This window comes from Sinohyriopsis cumingii, chromosome 5, assembly GCF_028554795.1.
Source record: "Sinohyriopsis cumingii isolate HCF-2022 chromosome 5, ASM2855479v2, whole genome shotgun sequence".
Taxonomy (NCBI): Eukaryota; Metazoa; Mollusca; class Bivalvia; order Unionida; family Unionidae; genus Sinohyriopsis; species Sinohyriopsis cumingii.
Genome location: NC_142965.1, coordinates 152,170,274 through 152,189,874, shown reverse-complemented (window position 1 = coordinate 152,189,874; position 19,601 = coordinate 152,170,274). Strand labels below are relative to the sequence as shown.

Below are 19,601 nucleotides of genomic sequence, written 5' to 3'. Positions count from 1 at the left end.
TTCCGGCGGAATAACGAAGCGAAAGAAGTCGAGAATAGTCTACCCAAACATTCCGTCTGCATTGAGACCAGTTCCACATGGTGAGGGACTTCCTATTCCAGAACCTCCAGCAGAATATTCTCTTGATTCATCTGACGAAGACAAAGGTGAGTCGACCTGTTCTTCTCCTGGTCCATCAGCATGCAGTGATCCAGATTTTCACTGTGGTGCATCATCAACCCCACACAGAATAACACAGGAAGAACTAAATGACCTGATTCGTGATTTGGACTTATCAAAGAACAAGGCAGAATTGCTAGGATCAAGACTCCAACAATGGAATCTTCTAGAAGAAGATGTCACAATTACTGCATATCGAAAGCGCCACCAGCAATTGGAGCCTTTCTTCAGAAAGGAAAGTAATCTGATATTCTGTTCCGATATTGAGGGCCTCATGAATGCTTTAAAAATCACTCATGACCCACAAGAATGGAGACTATTTGTGGACTCTTCGAAACTGAGTCTCAAGGCTGTGCTTTTGCACAATGGAAACATTCTTCCATCTATTCCAGTAGCGTATGCTGTCCACATGAAAGAGACATACGATAACTTAAGGCAGCTACTGAATTCCATTGAGTATAACAAGTACAGCTGGCACCTCTGTGGTGATTTGAAGGTAGTTGCCCTTTTAATGGGACTGCAGCAAGGATATACAAAATACATGTGTTTCTTATGCGAGTGGGATAGCCGAGCAAGGGAAATGCACTACATGAGGAAGGAATGGACTCACAGGCAGAATGTAGCCATTGGAGAGAAGAATATCCAACACCCAGCTCTGGTTGAGGCTCAGAAAATCTTGCTACCACCCCTTCACATCAAACTAGGTTTGATGAAGAACTTCGTGAAAGCCATTGACCGGACTTTGCCAGCATTCCGATACCTGCATGAAAAATTCCCTCGACTCAGCGAAGCAAAGATTAAAGAGGGAGTTTTTGTGGGTCCTCAGATTCGAGAGCTTTTCAAAGATGACCGGTTCAACAACTTGCTGGAAGGTGACGCGAAACAAGCATGGAATGCTTTTCGCCTAGTTTCTACAAACTTCCTCGGAAATGTTAGGGCAGAAAACTATAAGGAACTAGTAGAAGACATGTTGATGAAGTATAAGAAACTTGGCTGCAATATGTCTCTAAAGATTCACTTCCTTCATTCCCATTTGGATTTCTTTCCTAGCAACTGTGGTATTGTTAGTGATGAACACGGCGAACGTTTTCATCAAGATATCGCAACAATGGAACAAAGATACCAGGGAAAATGGTCCACTACAATGCTGGCTGACTACTGCTGGACACTCCTCAGAGATGCTCCCGAACAGCTGTACAAGAGACAGGCGAAGAAATCTAAGATGTAGTCAATGACTTGATTTTTTATAGGTAGGCTATTACAGTTGACCTTTTACTATTGGAATGCATTTCGTTATGTAAACATTAATTTCTTGCAGATTACAAAAAAACTAGAGCCAATTTTGCAATTTGACTGTCATATTCGTGTTCAGCACATAAAAATTGATAAGAATTGACTAATTTTATTTCAGTAACATGACTTTTGTAAAAATTTGTTGTCCAGTGATATTGTTGTCAAGCACTCGTAGGAAGTGTGTTGGCAGTATTCTGGTAACAATATTCATACACTAGGGTAAATTATTAAGTCTGCCTGTAGATATTTTGTTTTCACGCTGTATAATGGAAGTGTGTCAGCAATGTTCTCGTAATCCTACAGCCACACGAGATGCCATTTTCTTTTTATGAAATAAACTCCACCTTCTAAAACCTCGTTCACCGAATTGCGCATTACATAATTTAAATGGGGTCATCCTATGTAAAAAAAAAAAACCCAACCCCCCCCCCCCCAAAAAGAACCCCACATTACTGCTGCAACGGAAGAAGAGTGTAAAGAATCCTACCTTGCGTGGTGAAGCATGTTGTCAAGTCTGTGGGACAGACATTATCCCGCCCTCAAGTACTTGTTTATCAAATTCGGATGAAATGGGGCCATTGTGTTTAGGAAATATTGTTAATATTATCAAGTGTGCCTGACATACCAATATTGTTTGGTTAAAAAAAAAATAAAAAAAAAAAATAAAAAAAATAAAAAATCGCCGTCTCTATAAGCGACAGTTTCATGCAATACTACTCGTCGGCTGGTCAGAAATCCATTCAAGTTGGTGTTATTACGTAGAGAATTAAGGGACAATGAATCCATTCACTAACTGTCTATTTCAAAAAGCTCAAGGACTATCTCAAAATTAATGTTGCACAAGCTAAATGTCATAGACCTTCGTACGAAATGTAGAAATGTGGTTTAATGTGGGTGACGGTATTTGGTAAACATTTATTGGGATCACACAGGTTTTCCGCTACAAGACACCACTCAGAACGCGTTCGGGGCTTTCCGCCAGTGAACGAAAAGCTTATCATCACTCATCACAGTGGGTTATCTCTCTTTCTAAGCAATACCCGAATATTCCCAAGAGTAGACATACTACAGTAGCCACCAATAAATTATTTTTAAACATGAACTCGCTAAAAACACGGTTGAACAAGAGCTCGCATAAACACATTTGTTTTCTGCTGATCTTGTGTAAATAATTATATAAAGATATCATGACACATTTGACACAAATGGGTTCACTACCGAGCTAATCACACAACACCTGTGGGTGTCTGCTTAAGATTGGTGTTGCCTTATTTCGTAGGACCTCAAGACAACATTCGTTGAAAACTGAAGAATTCCTAAACATACACATATCACAAGTATTTTCCCTCAATGAGCACATTGTCATTCATTCACAAGACCCTTATTTTACATGTACATGTTTTATGTCTGAAATTTGCATATCAGACAGTGTTTTTAAACCGCATAACGGCAATTTATGTCACGAACCAGCACTACCAAAACACCAAGCACTAAGAATTTCTCTATATCGAATTTTCAAATATTTATACTTAGAGATATCCAGAGAATTCGTTATTTCAAGAAATTAGGTAGTGTCTATTTACGAAACTAATTCATGCTAACACAAAATCTCGTGAACACTGTACAATGTTAGAAGCAGCTGGTTAATTACTCGGCTTGAGAAATATCTTCAGAACACCGCCCCCCCCCCCCCTTAATCAACCAGCTTACTATAATATACATACAAGCATACATATTAACACACACAGACACACGCATATATATATATATATATATATATATATATATATATATATATATATATATATATATGGGTGTTATAAAGATCCAAGAGGTTTTTTCTCTGTCTCTCTCATGTGTAAACTCATAACAAGTATATCAGGGATTTGACCTTTAGTACATGTTCTTTACTTTTTATATTTTCAAGATCACCTACAGTAAATATACTAGTGCACGCATATACAAACATGTTGCCTTTAAGAAAAGTTTAATAAACGAATAGGAGGACATAATTGAACTTCTTATAATAATTTATGAGAAAAATAAATAGGAATAATCCCTAGCTGAGATATAATAAAGAATTACAGGATAATACATTGTGTCACGTGCCCAATTTGCACTCCATTCCTTGGATCGGTCACAATAAATACATTGTCGATGTTGTTTATGGACAAATCGATGCATTGTCGATGTTGTTTATGGAATAATCGATGCATTGTCGATGCTGTTTATGGACTAATCGATGCATTATCGATGTTGTTTATGGACTAATCGATGCATTGTCGATGTTGTTTATGGAATAATCGATGCAACGTCGATGCTGTTTATGGAGTAATCAATACATTGTCGATGCTGTTTATGGACTAATATATACATTGTCGATGTTGTTTATGGACTAATCGATGCATTGTCGATGTTGTTTATGGAATAATCGATGCATTGTCGATGTTGTTTATGGACTAATCGATACATTGTCGATGTTGTTTATGGACTAATCGATGCAGATTGGATTGACATTAAGATAATACTTTACGCATAGATCTGTATCAAATATCTCATCCATAACAGTTTGGAATACAGTTTGCTTCACATAGTGTGGAAACAAAACAGTTTGTAATTATGATTTCTACACTTAGTGAGGAAGAAAAACTGATATATTCGGGACTATACAGGTATACGGTAACAAACCTATATTTGTACCCGATTTAACGACGCCAGTTCTATTTATTTGATTGTTGGGAATTACTAGAAAGTATGTCATTATGAACGTAGCCGATACACACACGACGATTATAGAATAATTTAATAATTATATTTTGAAAGGTCTCGCGTTTAGTTATGTCAGAAGGGGTCATTATAGCTCAGTTGGTAGAGTGTCGGACGCGTTAGTAATACGATCCTGGTTCGATACCCGAGCAGGCTACTTCGGTATGTCCTAGCTTACTTTCCTATCCATGATATAGACAATAATGTTCTAAGATGTAAAAAGCTAAGCGTGAACAGCGTGAAACAAACTTGAACCTTGTAGAACTCGCTAAGCCAGCGAATTGTGTGCCATCACGTTAGAGACATCAAGGTTCGTTTTTGATATAATGGAGAATAAATACTTCCTGAATGACGTCATCAGCAGCCATATTTGTGGTATGCTGGCAGATTTACCGTTGAACTAATATGTTGTTTGGAAGTTGAAATAAACTTATTGAATATCAAGATGCTGTTACAAAACATACACAATTAAACATAATGCAAACCAAGCTTTGTGTTAATATCTATATTTTTAATTTATAAGTTAATTTTGCTTTAGTGTGCCTTGTTCAAAATGGCCAATTTCGGTGGTTGCGTATACTAGAAACTGCCGGGTTGCACTTCATCCAGGTCACATAATATGCTAGCGACCTTATCCGGAAGTATTTATAATCACCACTGAAGATCAGCAGTTAGGGCGTTATGTGACGAAACTATGTGTCTATATGTTTCTTTAAAGAATTCGAGTTATAGATCACTATTCAGCAGTTACTGACTACTGTACTATTAGCGTTATTGACCACGCAATCTCATTACTTAGCGGCATTAGACTCCTACATCTATTTGTGTACTATTAGCATTATAGACCACACATTCTCACTACTCAGCGGAATTAGACTGCTACTGCATCTGCTACTAGTAGCGTTAAAAACCGCCCAGTCTCACTATTTAGCTTCATTAGAGCGATACTGCATGTACGATTGTTTTATTAGAGCTACAGACCGCCCGATCTCGATATTTAGCGGCAATACACTTCTTATAGACAACGCAATCGCACTGTTTAGCGGCATTAGACTTCAGGTTCATCTATGTACTGCTTCTAATTCTATTAAAGATCGTTTGTTTCACAAACTTTGACAAACACTACCATCACCACGATCGCCACCATCAAATCAATGACAACGACGAAATCTTTAGCCACAACTAACACCACTACAAAACGTTTACTACTACTACTGCTAATATCAACATTACCACCTCTAAAACCACAAAATCAGCAACGACAACAGCAACATTGATAACTGTAACCACTTCTACTACTGCTAATATTACTTCTGTCACCATAACAACAACAACGACAACAACTATTACAACAATAACTACAACTAGTATAAACCCTCCTACGTATTCCACTGGGCTTACTTTTAGCACCGTCAGTACCACTACCGCAACAACACCACCATTACCACCACAACAACAACAAGAGCGATGCATAGCAAAGCTTCTACTAATACCAGCACCATCACCAACACAACAACACCAATAATAAGTACTGCTATCGCTATCATCCCAACGACAATAATCAAATGTAAACACACACACACACAAACACACACGGAGAAATCATGGAATTATCTATTTGCAAGTATCTACTTGCCACATTCTTTTACTCGATACAAAATGCAGAGTAAAGGCAATTCCTCTGTTAAAATCAAAATATATATTGATTATTAGAGTCATCCATACAGTGTAGCCTTTCACGTCCTCTTGGCAATGTTTCAAAACTAATTGGTGAACAATAACCATTACAAATCTTCAAAACCCATAATAAGTTTAAAACTTCCTTGTATTTATAACACCGAATTAAATCTCGTATAAATCAAAGACTATTATTGTTATCAAAAATGTAATATAAGATTTCTAACCCACATTAAGTCAATTCATCACTTCGTAATAAACTGATATTCTTTTTAATACTGAAATTGTGATATCAATAATTCACTATAATTTATATTGTTTACTAAAATGAATGTTTACCAATAAATGGATATACATGGTATCGTTATAGCTCTTATTTCAACTGTATTCCATACCTCGGCATAACCTCACAAATGTAGTTTACTACACAAGACTGCTTCACTAGCTTTGGAGCCAACGGAGTCGAACGTTGACAACAACAACAACAACACAAAAAGAGACAGAAAAATGATTATTTTTATCATCGCCGTTACATCGATGGACAGTTAAGAATCTCTCTCTGACACACATACACACACACGCGCGCGCGCACACACACACACACATACCTGTGTGGTAGAAATTCAATATACTTTTATGGGGAAACGGCGGACAAGCATATACAAATGATATAACAATTTTTATCTTTATGTCTAATCTTATATTGATCTTTGCGTGCACATTGCCAATATATTTTCACGGACAATTGAAAAACTATAATTTATACCAAGATAATCAACGATACCCAACTGGACTGAAATCACTCTCGGAGATAGAAAGATAGAAATATAGATAGATAGATAGATAATTAAATGAAGTGTAACTAATATAAATTGATGCAGAATTTCAAGATCTCTCTCTCTCTCTCTCTCTCTCTCTCTCTCTCCCATGATAATAATAATAATAATGATGAGGACTTTGTATAGCACCTAATCTTTAGCAGCTCTAAGCGCTTTACAACATTGGACAACACTTCCATGAAATTGGAAAACAGGTGTGCTCTGATCGTGATACTCTAAGTATGATCCGAGCAGCTGTGTTTTAAACTTTTTAAAGTTTCTGGATTAGACATTGAGATGAACCAGACAGAACTGAGTTACAATAGTCCAGTCTTGAAAGTACTAATGAACACACAAGTGTTGTAGTGGCATCAACTGAAAGATATTTGCGAATGGAGCTGATGCGTCTCAGTTCAAGATATGCAGCCTTGCATATGTTCATGACATGTTGATGTAATACGAGAGTACTGTCCAGCGTAACAGCTAGGTTTCGTACTGATTGTGTGAATTTAATGTTGGTGTTGCTGATATTTGTTGTTTCTACACACAAACAACACTGACTACATAGGTGCATTATAATTTATTAAATTTTCAATTTATTTCAGTTTTTGATCCCAGTATGTTCACCAAGACGTCAACAACAATTTCAGCAGAACTCTCAACTACTCGACCACCCAGAACAGACGGAGGAGGCATACCCATTTTAAAGGTATTTTAAGATTCACAACAACACTCTAGTTCTAGTTCAACATGTCTGAAACTGTCAACCAGGGTATGAGACTCAATGCATGTATTTACCAGGGTATGAGACTCAATGCATGTATTTTGTAGGGGAACATGAAATAGATCATTCCAAAGTATGATCTAACCCATCAGACTGATGTGGTTTGGCGATGTTAAGTACATCAACAGATTATGTTTTTTAGTGTCGAAACAATACGGATAAAGTGCATTGATCGAAGCTTGATTGGAAACAAAACCCCTTCTGTCGCAACTTCGACAAAAAAGTTTTAAAGTACGCTAATATATTTTAGATAGGCCAGTCAGAACATGTCATCTATTGTAAACCATACTGAATGCCTCGTGCTATGACGTCACAATGAAGGCTCCACGTATTGGAATACATTTAATGGTTTATCTTGCCCAGTTTAGTTTCAGGACGGCATTGTAACAGACCATTACAATCGATAATTTTAGCCAGAAACATTTATTCTAACAAAAAGTTGTTGATCACTCAACTATCATGAATGAATATATTTGGTTAAATCAAATTAGTATTAACATTTCCAACAATGAGTTATATTTTATTTAAAATCGACGTTGGTCCCAATATGACCACGTTGACGAACATTTTAGAAAACAAACCTACATCTAACCATCATTTCATACCATAAATTAATTAAATTGGAGGCAATAATTGTAATATAACAGCCTTCCATCAAGTGGCGATATTTTATTAGTTATAATTAGTTATTATATATGAAGTATCGCCACTGTTTTCAACAGCATGTTAAATCCAAGTATTGAAGACTTTTTGTCGTTTAAATGGAGCATTAGTAATTTCTAATGAATATCGGACATGCCATATCATACAGACAGATACACGAAGAGAGAGAGAGAGAAAACACTCTCGAATGTAAATAATGGTAACCTTTACTGCCCTCAAGCCCTTGGTTGTTATTACGTCATAATTTTTTCACCGATGTCACAGTGACTAGATGACATAGAATCGCCAAAAGCCAATCGCCTAAGCAATAGTCTATGTTTATTAAAGTCGAAAGATTTCTTCCTTTGCGTTTCAGTCAAAAGTTACAGAAATAACATTAAAAACTCAAAGTGCTTAATTTGTTTTTTGTGATTTTGTGCACCAAACATTTTGTAAGTAGATATTGCAAACACATCTGGCCCGGTTTCCCTCAGCCATAATTGTATCCGTCCTGGCAATATCACAACCAGTTCCAATTAGATCCAGAGGGTCTAAAAAGTTCTCCTCACATCCCAAAGATACAAAAGCATTCAAAGTAAAGACCTATCGGATATAAATAGTGGACATTATGGGCATCATTCAAGCACGTGTATTGGCTCTGTGGAAAAGGCAGAGTACGTTCCAATTGTTTCCATACCTATATTTTTCGCAATCATACCAGATATTCGTTCGCCAAAACCCTACCAATTTGAGAAGTACCACTAAGATTAGCTCTGGGTGGCATTCATATAATCAGATATATTCAATTTGCACCAGCTGAGACTTTGATGTTCCCTTTTTCACTCTTCTGTTTTTGGGTTCAAACAATGAACCCATCATTGTCACTTACCGCATTTGATTTCACAGTGAATACGTCAATGCAACGATACTGATAATATTCGATGGATAGAATAAACTGTCAATCAATAATAATACACCTAACTTGACCTGAGGTGATAAATATAGTCTGATTGAAACTGAAAACCAATTTAGTTTATCAGCCATATATAGTTACAGTCACGCATGGAAAAGTTTCGACATTTTGCCGTTTAAATTGGCTTTTAATATGTTTGATGGTAAATACACATCGCTTCTTTCGTTTTGCAGAGACTGGGGTACTCAGCTGGACGATAGCTGTTATTGCCGCTGTATCCATTACTATCGTTTGTCTTGTAGCGATTATCGTTGCCATCTTCAGGTGGGTTGTTTGAATTCAGGATCTTGCATTTATATGATACAGTTCCTTTGAGAGGCATTTTGTCGATTGCAAATATTTATATTCATTTAGTTTTTATATGTTACTTTCATTTAGAGGACATATCTCTATGAAGTTAACACGTTTTTAAAATTGTAGCATCTGCAGGTGCCTCTGATCCTTTCATAAATCTGAAGCCAATAGTAGATACAATTAAGAAATTTCAGTCATTCAGGGAATGCAGCACTATTGATTATTTCCCTGTGTCTACATCAAAAACTTGTCAAACATATCCGCACAAGCTAGAAACACCTGCGAATTTTATCAGACCAATAAGTATAGGAATGATGAATTTATTTTCATTTTTACATAAACGTATGCTTGTCAATATTTTGAATCATTTTCAAACATTATTTAGCTTCTTACACATATACTCTAAAACGAAACACTGTGTCTTTCTTGACGTGACCCATAATGTTGCAGCCGTTTAGTGGAGAAAATGAGTTTTACTGTCACAGTAGCACACGATGTTGTTAAATAACTTTATATTTGCAGTAGCACATACTTTAGTTGGATTGTAGATTACATTTTGTTTTGCTAATTGGCTCCTTTGGCCTGATTGGTCAAGTAGATTTCTTTCTCAGCAGCATTGTCTCGAATATTACTGGGACTGTATTTGGCCTAGTACGTGATATAAAGACAGATCTGGAATTTCAATTTCCCGACATTTCTCTAATTATTTGTTTAATTACTCATTGTCCAATTTATGGCCAAAAAGGCAGCAATACATTTAAATTTCTTACCTTTGATGTCTGATTGCATATACGTATGTTTGCTGCAGAAGTAATCCTACCGTTCGCTGTAAATCCCTACCTTGATATAAATGTTCAACGAATCTTACGGGGAGCTTACTTGATTTTGATACCTTATAATCAATGCATTCTATAAAATGCATGCTGCAAACGTTCACTTGTTAGCGAACACAACATGTATATTTATAATCATATTACAATGGAGACTTTCGTTTGACAAGATGTTTAGATCATCCAATTGTTAGCGGACCATTAAAAAAAGCCTGGGACTTGATTATGAACAAAAGCGTTATGAACTCTATACAGAACTGAGCAAACTGGATGACAGCAATATTTATTTTATATTTTGTGAAAAGACTCTTCTGTGAGGACGTGATAAGACTTGCCAAGCGCCGACTTCTGTTATCAGTGAGACATCCTGTGCCTAAGAGAATAAGCTCATGCAGTTTCAATCTGTGATGATTGAAGAGCCAAAGCAAGAGGTCACTTCTACTCAAAGATTTACAAAGAGTCATTCAAAAATACACTTCCAATAGGACTTGTGAAGAAACCCTCAACTTCTCCCCTCAAGAAAAATGTAAAGATTATTGTTCTGCCTGTCAAAACTCTGAAAGGACAATCGGGCTACAAATTATCGACAACGGGATAAAAGGATCCTCTAAGAAAGGAGAGGAGAGAAACAAACATAACGATACCTGTTATCATTATCAAGAGAAAGGACACTGATGTAAAAGGTGTCTCAAGAGAGTAAAAAAAAAAAAATAATGGAAGGAGAAAATTTAGGAGGAAGAAATATAGGAACTCATTACATCAAAATAAATTTAAAGCAAAACAACCTGAAGAAACTACTGAAGTGATAAACTTAAAGAACGAAAAACAGCAAATGAAGAAAAATGGAATTTGTCGGTGTTTGAAATTTCATTCAGCAAATACAAAATTTGTACCGAAAGCCCGGTCAAAATCACACAGAATCTTACAAAGGAGAGATTTTCAAAAACACTTTCATGAATCTTTCTCCTTGCCTATTGCTTTTTGAGTTAGCGATGCCTATTAAAACATGTTAATTAGAAATAATTGTTTTTGACGTTTTGTGCGGCTTTATTTGCATATTCTACTCTCCCTTGCACTATCACTGGGGCCCGAGTGGCCGAGTGGTCTAAAGCGCTCTTCGTTACGGATCATTGCCATCTCACATGTCTGCGGCGGTTCAAATCTAAGATTCAGCCAATGTGGGTATGTGAGAAAGCTTGCCATTAGCTTCTCGTGGGTCGGTAGTTCTTTCTGGGGCTTTCCCGGGTTCTTCCTCCATCATTAATACTGGCCGCCATGTATAGCCTATCGTGTGCTGAAAAATGGAGTTAAACCCCACAACAACAACAACAACCCTTCCTCTCTCTCTCTCTCTCTCTCTCTCTCTCTCTCTCTTATTATCCGTCTCTTTCAGACACACACATGTCATTCGTCTGATTGCCACTATTAAAGAATAAAATCGTTTCTCTTTGATAAGGTGAGGTATCTATTTATTGACCATATGTTTACATCCTTACGTACCTCTTTTCCGCCTTTTGACCTTATAACTTAACCGACATGCTCACCTACCAACTACATGTCTGTGTGCACCCGTACACGCATGTATCCAGCCATCTATTCATCCATCCATCCCTCCATACACGCAAGCGCGCAAGCACACATACATACATACATACATGCATGAATATATACATACATACATCGCTCCATCCATGCATACATACGCACGTACACATGCATGCAGGCACACACACAGACATACATACATGCATACATCTATACATACATACATACATAAACGAACGCGCACACACCTACACACATACACACATCCATTCCTCTATCCATCCATCCGGTCATGCATACATACGCACACACACACGCATGCACACACACACACACACACATGCATACATACATTACGCACGCGCACACACATGCACACATCCATTCATCGATCCATCCATCCGGTCATACATACATACGCATGCAGACACACACATATACATACATACCTACACACATACATACATACATACATACATCGCTCCACGCACGCACGCGCGCACACACACATACACACAGACACACCCATCGATCCATCTATGCATACATACGCACGTACACATGCATGCAGGCACACATACATACATACATACATACATACATGCATACATACATACATACATACATACATGCATACATACATTCATACATACATACATACATGTATGCATACATTCATACATACATATGTTTCCCGAATTTTAAATACTGTCACATATGGAGAATTTAAAAATGGGCATTTGGGGGTGAAAGTGGATGTTAAACCTATGGGCGCTTTTAACATTAGAAGCCAAAGATCCCCACTGGTAAATTTCAGTTAGAAACCAGTGGGCCATTCTCATCTTAAATTCTTATCACTTTGATTAAATTCAGATTTACACTATCCTAAGCGATGATCTGACAGCGACCGCTTAGGGGGCGCTCACCAGTTATTATGTACTTTTGAGAGAGTGATATATAATGTGAAGCTGTTTGCATTTAAAACATGCACAATGGAGAGAATAGTGGCATACCTCTATTCTACATTAATGTAATGTGGATGATATTTCTTTGGATATTGTACTTTTGGAAATTGTACATGATTTAAGCACACTGCTAACTAAAATGACTGCTCCCTTGCGCTAAAAATCAGCCTGAATTAATCTAAAGTACACTATCCATAGCAGCTATTAAAATAGGGAAAATGAATTTTGCCCGACTAGACAATATCAGCTTCTGATAGTGCAATGAACGAATTACCAAATGTATAAAATGTGAAAAAAGTTATCGGCTCTTTTGTTCATACAATTTACCTCTGAAGTTCAGGAAGTGAAAATGACCAAGCAGAACTAGCATTTTTTTTAAATGTGCACATCTGGAGTAAGGCCAAGCTATATACTCTATAACCTATATTACACCCACAAATCATACATCAACATAAAGGGAATTAAAGGGTCTTTGAATTATACCTAAGATATGCAAGGTCTTTTTTAAATAGACAGTATAACCAGTGAGGAAAGCCGGGGAAATTCTTTCTCTTTAAAATCCTAACCTTATGCAAATTACGAAACTGTAGAGCACCACCTTAGGGTTCATGTTCTAGTGGCTTTTGAATTAGCCAAGGCAAATGCAGCTTTTAGATATCTGAAAGTGAATCAAATCGTTCAGCACACATTGATGCCCTTCAGCCATACTGCTCAGTCTCCCAAACTCGGTTGGCTGAAACAATCAGTGAATATTGTAATAACATATGTCACCAGAACATGACCCCTAAGTGGTCGTGATAAGTTCAATGCATGACAGTGGTGATCAGATTTTCATCTGATTTAGCTCTCATTATCCCCAGACAATCATCAGAAGTAACATTTATGGATACTTTTAATATTATAAACTATACGTCCCAAAATGGCGAATTATTACTGAGAGACTATTTACAAGTTTATAAAAGAAGAAAATTTTGAAGTTCTTAATATACATAATATGGCTGATTGTTGGAAAGTATTCAGCCAAAATAAGAACTGGAGTAAGGGGCTAGAGTGTCAGTTTTAGTGTCATATTTGAAATAGCCTCACTTTTAAATCTTTATAGGGGTCAAACAGTCGCAAATTGCTACTTTGTAACATTTCCCGCAAAACCGTACCCAGTAACATGCAAAAGCATCTCTCTCTCTCTCTCTCTCTCTCGTTATCTGTTCATTAGGCCCACATTTTGTTTCTTTCGAAATGATGCAGACATCTATGTATTTTAGGTCTGTATTTTACTCCAACTTGAAAAGAGATACGCTGAATTTTACAAACAGTCTAAACAACTTTAATTTGGATCAAAAGTGACTAATGAAGAAATAAAAGTACATCGTAAAAGCATTTTCACTGCCCAAAAAAATCTCTCCATTCAATAAACAAGAAAACAAATAAAACAGCCGTCTGTATGAATAGTTATAATCTAAGGTTGCATGATATTGGCCACGCTGCCTGAGTTAAAACCATAATATGTGTCCCTTGACACTTAATATATTTGGTAACACAATGTACTGAAAGCGAATCAGTGAAAGTGAAAATCGTTCACGCCAAATAACTACAATTTCACTCATCTTTATATATTTAGGACATACTATGTAACATAAAATAGTAATCAGTGCTAAGGTCGTCTAATTTAGAATCGCCACAACAGCAATATCTTCACTCCGCGCATCGAGTAAACTAATGGTTAAGTCATTGCTATGATTGACAATTTGCAAGATTTGTCATGAACTAATTAATGGAAAATTGCTAGACTTGATACTGAATTTTTTTAAAATGTCAATTTTCCTCTTGCCGAAAGAATCCCCCCACCCCCGAAACTAAATGGCTACCTAACGTTAATTGATTATGCCCTATAATTCACACATCTTGTCTAAAAGAGGATGTTCGTTTGGATCTCAATCGCACCACTATAATATTGATAATCGTTGATTGTGTTGCGATCTATATAGGCTTAGACAAGAAAGAGCAATACGAACAAGTTTTGTAAATTTAAAATAATAATTTATTTTCCTAAAATACAACGTGAAAGAATTAAAGATACAACGTGAAAGAATTAAAGATAACTTGCAGTATGGCGAGAATTCCTAAAATCATATCAATTCCAATAGATCCATGTAATCCAAATACGATCAAAGCTTTCACAGTGACTCCGTACAACTATTAATCTAAAAAGTCTATAAATGTTTCACAGCAAATCCGTACAGCTCTTAATATATCTCAAACAGTCGTTAAACATAAATGTTACAACGCATTAATTCCAACAAATGGTTATATTAAATAATGAATTTATCCTCTCACTATTCTTTCAAGACCAGTAAAAATGTCAGAATAAGAATTCTGCCGAATAATTCACCTATATTGTTAAATAACACACGATTGCCAGAACGTGATACAAAATTGTTGAAAATTACTGTAATAAATATTTTGAAATATAGATAGCAGTAGCAGGGGTCACGGGGTTTACTTTTAGATAATCAGGAACAAAGCCAGTCTGACCTTTTAGCAGTAACAATGTTCTTGTTAAATCACCTGACTTTTATTTGCGCTGGTACATCACATAGACCTTGGAATAACATGCATGAAATCGTACTAAGCACAATAGTATAACTCTTCTTTAAAAATATAAAACAACCATGTTAGAGTATTAGCAATAAAATGGCATCCACTAAATGACCCTTACGGAGACAATTATTATTGAAATAATATACATAATAAAGCTATACATAACAATTATTATCATTTAGTGTGCTTAGAATACGGCCAAGATAATAAGCATATTATACTAAACGCGTCTAACATTTCTAACGAAAAAAGTGTAAACAATATATGTTTCTTGTGGATATCGGATATCTAATTTTTGTACAACAAGATTTTGAGCCTACTGGTGGGGAATAAATAAAAAGAGTACGAAATAATTTGAAATGCACCCTTAGGTTAGACAACGGATATAACTGCTTAATTTTGTACTAGGGATTCAAATAAGCATAAGTTGGGAAAATAGTTACTAATATAGGCGATCTCGAGGATGCATCTTAACTCTCGCTCGGCAGTTCAACATACCCTTCTAAATGCACACAAACAAATGATATTTACCTTACAAGTTCACTTTCTCACAAGCTATCTGACGTTATTTATTTTGATGTGGAGGGCTCAGATTCCAACACAATTCACAAATGAACAGAACCTTAACATTAACAAAAGAAACACTGCAACATGCTGGCCCTGACAAATCTGTTAATAACGTGTCCGAGGGGAAAAAAATTGTTAAAAGTGTCTATGAGAGTGAACATGCATTTGAAATATTATAAGAAATACTCTCCAGAGATACTGACCAAAGTTAAAGAACTACATGTACAATATATTTTCATAGTCAGCTTTCTGCAAAGTGCTGATAGGAAGAGAATACAAATATTAATATATTTTACAATACATGTTGTACCGAAATCTCATGACAAAAGTTGGTGAGAACATAAACAGTAAATGTTGTCAACCTAAATCACAAGCCTCTGTAATATTTCCATTTTTCATACAAACATGTAACCTCTTCACTACTCATTTCAAAGAATAGCACATTCAAAAATAAAAATCGCAACTATTATCTTCTTAAACAATGCTCCCACACACAAAATATAATGAAACAAAGTTCATCAAGGCAATAATATTGCCTCTGATACTGATTTGGATACAACTTGACAGTATTGTGGTAGCTTATTCTACCTTTACATTTCAGTTTTACGTTTGCTATGATAGGTCTGAATCTATACTTATAGGGAGCAAAACCAGCTTCAACCAATCTCACGAGTGAACGTTTGTCCTCGGAAATCGTCCAGTAAGGTACAGGTGCACAGCAAGGATATATTTTACAGGCTTTGCTAAAAAGCATTTTATTACTGACATCAATATGATCAATGTCATTTTGAACTTTTTAGTTGATCATATGTATTAGGCAGATGACGTTTCAATCAATAGGTCGAAAATAAATCAATATTGTATCTGGCGCAGACAGCAGGCTGATGATGGTCTTTCGTTCGGAGCCGAAATTCTTTCCATGAACATTTCAGTATTGGTTTCGGATTCGGTATAGTCTCCAATTCTAAAGATAGCAAAATACATGGTATATATATATATATATATATATATATATATATATATATATATATATATATATATATATATATATATATATATATATCCGACTTTCTGAGAAAGTGATTTAAGAAGGCAGACAAAAATACAAATACTTTCATTTTAAGTCATCCTACAACCTTGAAATTGATAAATATAATTGAAAATAACTGCTTCTATTAATTCAGCTTGTATAGTTTCAATTCTCAACTACATATCGTATTAAAATACTACAACTTGCATAATTTGACGCATCTGAAATTGTATGTGTCAGAAAGTCTATGTCTTTCCTTTCTTCTTGATGTGGAATTATATATTAAGGTTATTTAAATGCCACCGTGGAGGTCAAAAAGATCTTTATTTTGTTTTAGAAAGGCATTTTTAGTTGAGTAGTAGCGCATGCTAATGTGTTAAGTATTTGTATTCCTTTGTAAGACAGAGGCATCCTAAGATGTTTAAGAGAACAGCTGTTTTATGTTTCAAGTTTACGTATTTTCTCAAGCCCAATAGATATTTTCTCGTTTGTTGAGTAAGTGTGGGTTATACTTACTGACACTCTTTCATAAATGTCTTCCCCGGGTGATGGCATACGATTAAAATGGTTTCCTGTCTATTGTATCAATAGCGTAGCTAGTTAATGGTAGGCTTGAGAATCAACACTTCCTTTTATTATCAGCAAGCTTTCTAATGTTAACATAATGTCTTTAAAATATAATGTAGGTCTAATATCCCAAATTTAATTACGGTGTAAGATTAAAACTTAAACAAAATTGATACAATAATTAACATTAACTCTGAAAATTCGACTACTATAAGGTACTGTTTTTTTATTTGGGGTTGGGTGGGTATGCAATGTCTTTCTTTTCAGCTGAGATGTATTATTTGATTTTGCCTATTGATAAGTATTTATCAAATAACATAATGGATATAATAAAGGCTTGATTTGATATAAACAAAAGCAATACGTATTTCTACATATTGACACATGGAAATTGTGAAGAAAACACGCCAGGCCCCCAATCTAGAACATTAAATTGTTGGTCCGAAATATATTGGAGGGATCCCGTGGTAAGTATCACGGTATGTTGAGAAACATAATCGAGCAGTATTCTGCTGGAATAATAAGTTATAAGCAAGGATGATAACCTATTTTGTCAAAAATAGTACTCACATTTGTGTCTTTTTTAGGCAATGTCGCATCACGATAACGAGTATTATAAGACCTAAAAGAACCGTTACAGTAGGCACAACAATTATCACAATAGAGGGATTATCTTCTTTTTGCTTGGGATTATTGCTGGGACTATCGCCTGGACAGGCTGAAAAAATACAAAGAAAACATATAGTCATGAAATGTGTTGTATTTAGTTTTCATACGAATTTGCAGTGAGTGGAAGAAAAGATGCATACATTATATCATCGCTGCTGAACAAATATTAACAGACCAAAGGTAATTTATATGTGCTTACATTTCTAATTAGCAATGGTTATAATAATTTAATTTTGTTAGACAGATACAAACTTTAATCACAGTGAAGCAGAATATTCCACTATTTGGTAATCGTCTTTAATTACTTTTCTGTGATTCAAAATATTGGTCGATATTGTTGCCAGCGAAATTATATTGGCTTGGTTTATCAGTATCAAGATTATATAACACTACATAAAGAGTCGTGGAGAAGTAGATGGTAGTATTATGTTGGTATAACAAATTACGAGTCAAATTATTTCTGTTGTCAACATTAGTCCCATGTCAAGGCTAACAATAGAGTTATGTATATCTATATTATGTGCTTCATTTTGTATTCATTAGTGTAGATTATATAGGGCATTTAGTAGGCAACATATTAAATAGCTAATTTTGTACATTGTGGATTTGTACTTTGGGATGAGATCATTTCATTTGAGTAATCATGTTTTGTGATATTTTGACCTTGGAAGGCAAAGACGTAACCTTCCTAATGAATGTAATGATATTTCATTTCAGGTCATTGGATTGCCCCTAGGAATCCTGACTCACTTAATTCTGGCAACCTTCGGCCTTGTTACGAAATTGTATCTTAGTTTTTTTTTTTTGTATGTTAGGTAGTGAATAACAGTAGTAGTATTATTCATATCTTAAACATCCTTATTTCAAATAGTCATTTAATCATGTTACATCTTCGCTTGCGAGGATTTATATATTTTAATTATTCATTGGAATTGAATGGTGCTCATAAAGCTTTAAGATTAGCTATATTGGAAATACTGTGAATGTTTTAAAGACGTCTTCGATTATATCATTGTGATACATCAAGACTGTTAGTATATCAACATAATTCAAAGACAGTGTTGATGCTCTAGTTGTTGTTGTAGGGTTTAACGCCATTTTTCAGAACAAGATAGGCTATACGTGGCGGCCAGTATAACTGGTGGAGGAACAACCTTGGAAAACCCCGGGAAGAACCACCGACCCACGAGAAGCCACTGGTAAATTTACGAGCGTATACACCTTAGCCGAGCCTGAGACTCGAACCCACACAGACAGAGGCGAGATGACAGTGACCCAAAACGTTGAGCGCTTTAGACCACTCGGCCACTCTGGGCCCCCTTAAAGATACTGACACATCAGTTCAATATAATGAATTTTATTCGGAACACAATACTGTAAGTAATTTTTAAATTTTCACCTTGTATTCTAGGCAGATAAATTAT

The 19,601-nt window shown here is 35.7% G+C and overlaps 1 protein-coding gene across 1 annotated transcript in view; it reads right to left on the bottom strand.

The window, feature by feature from the left end:
• Positions 1-14,439: 14,439 nt before the first annotated feature.
• The window catches only part of LOC149800476 (von Willebrand factor D and EGF domain-containing protein-like), an 83,466-nt gene continuing 78,304 nt past the window's right edge, over positions 14,440-19,601 (bottom strand). The window contains exons 17-18 of the mRNA XM_089960101.1: positions 18,079-18,226; positions 14,440-16,875 (exon numbers count right to left, since the gene is read on the bottom strand). Of these exons, the coding sequence (XP_089816227.1) occupies positions 16,764-16,875; positions 18,079-18,226 (260 nt within the window). The 3' untranslated portion in view covers positions 14,440-16,763. The remainder of the gene's footprint in view (positions 16,876-18,078; positions 18,227-19,601) is intronic.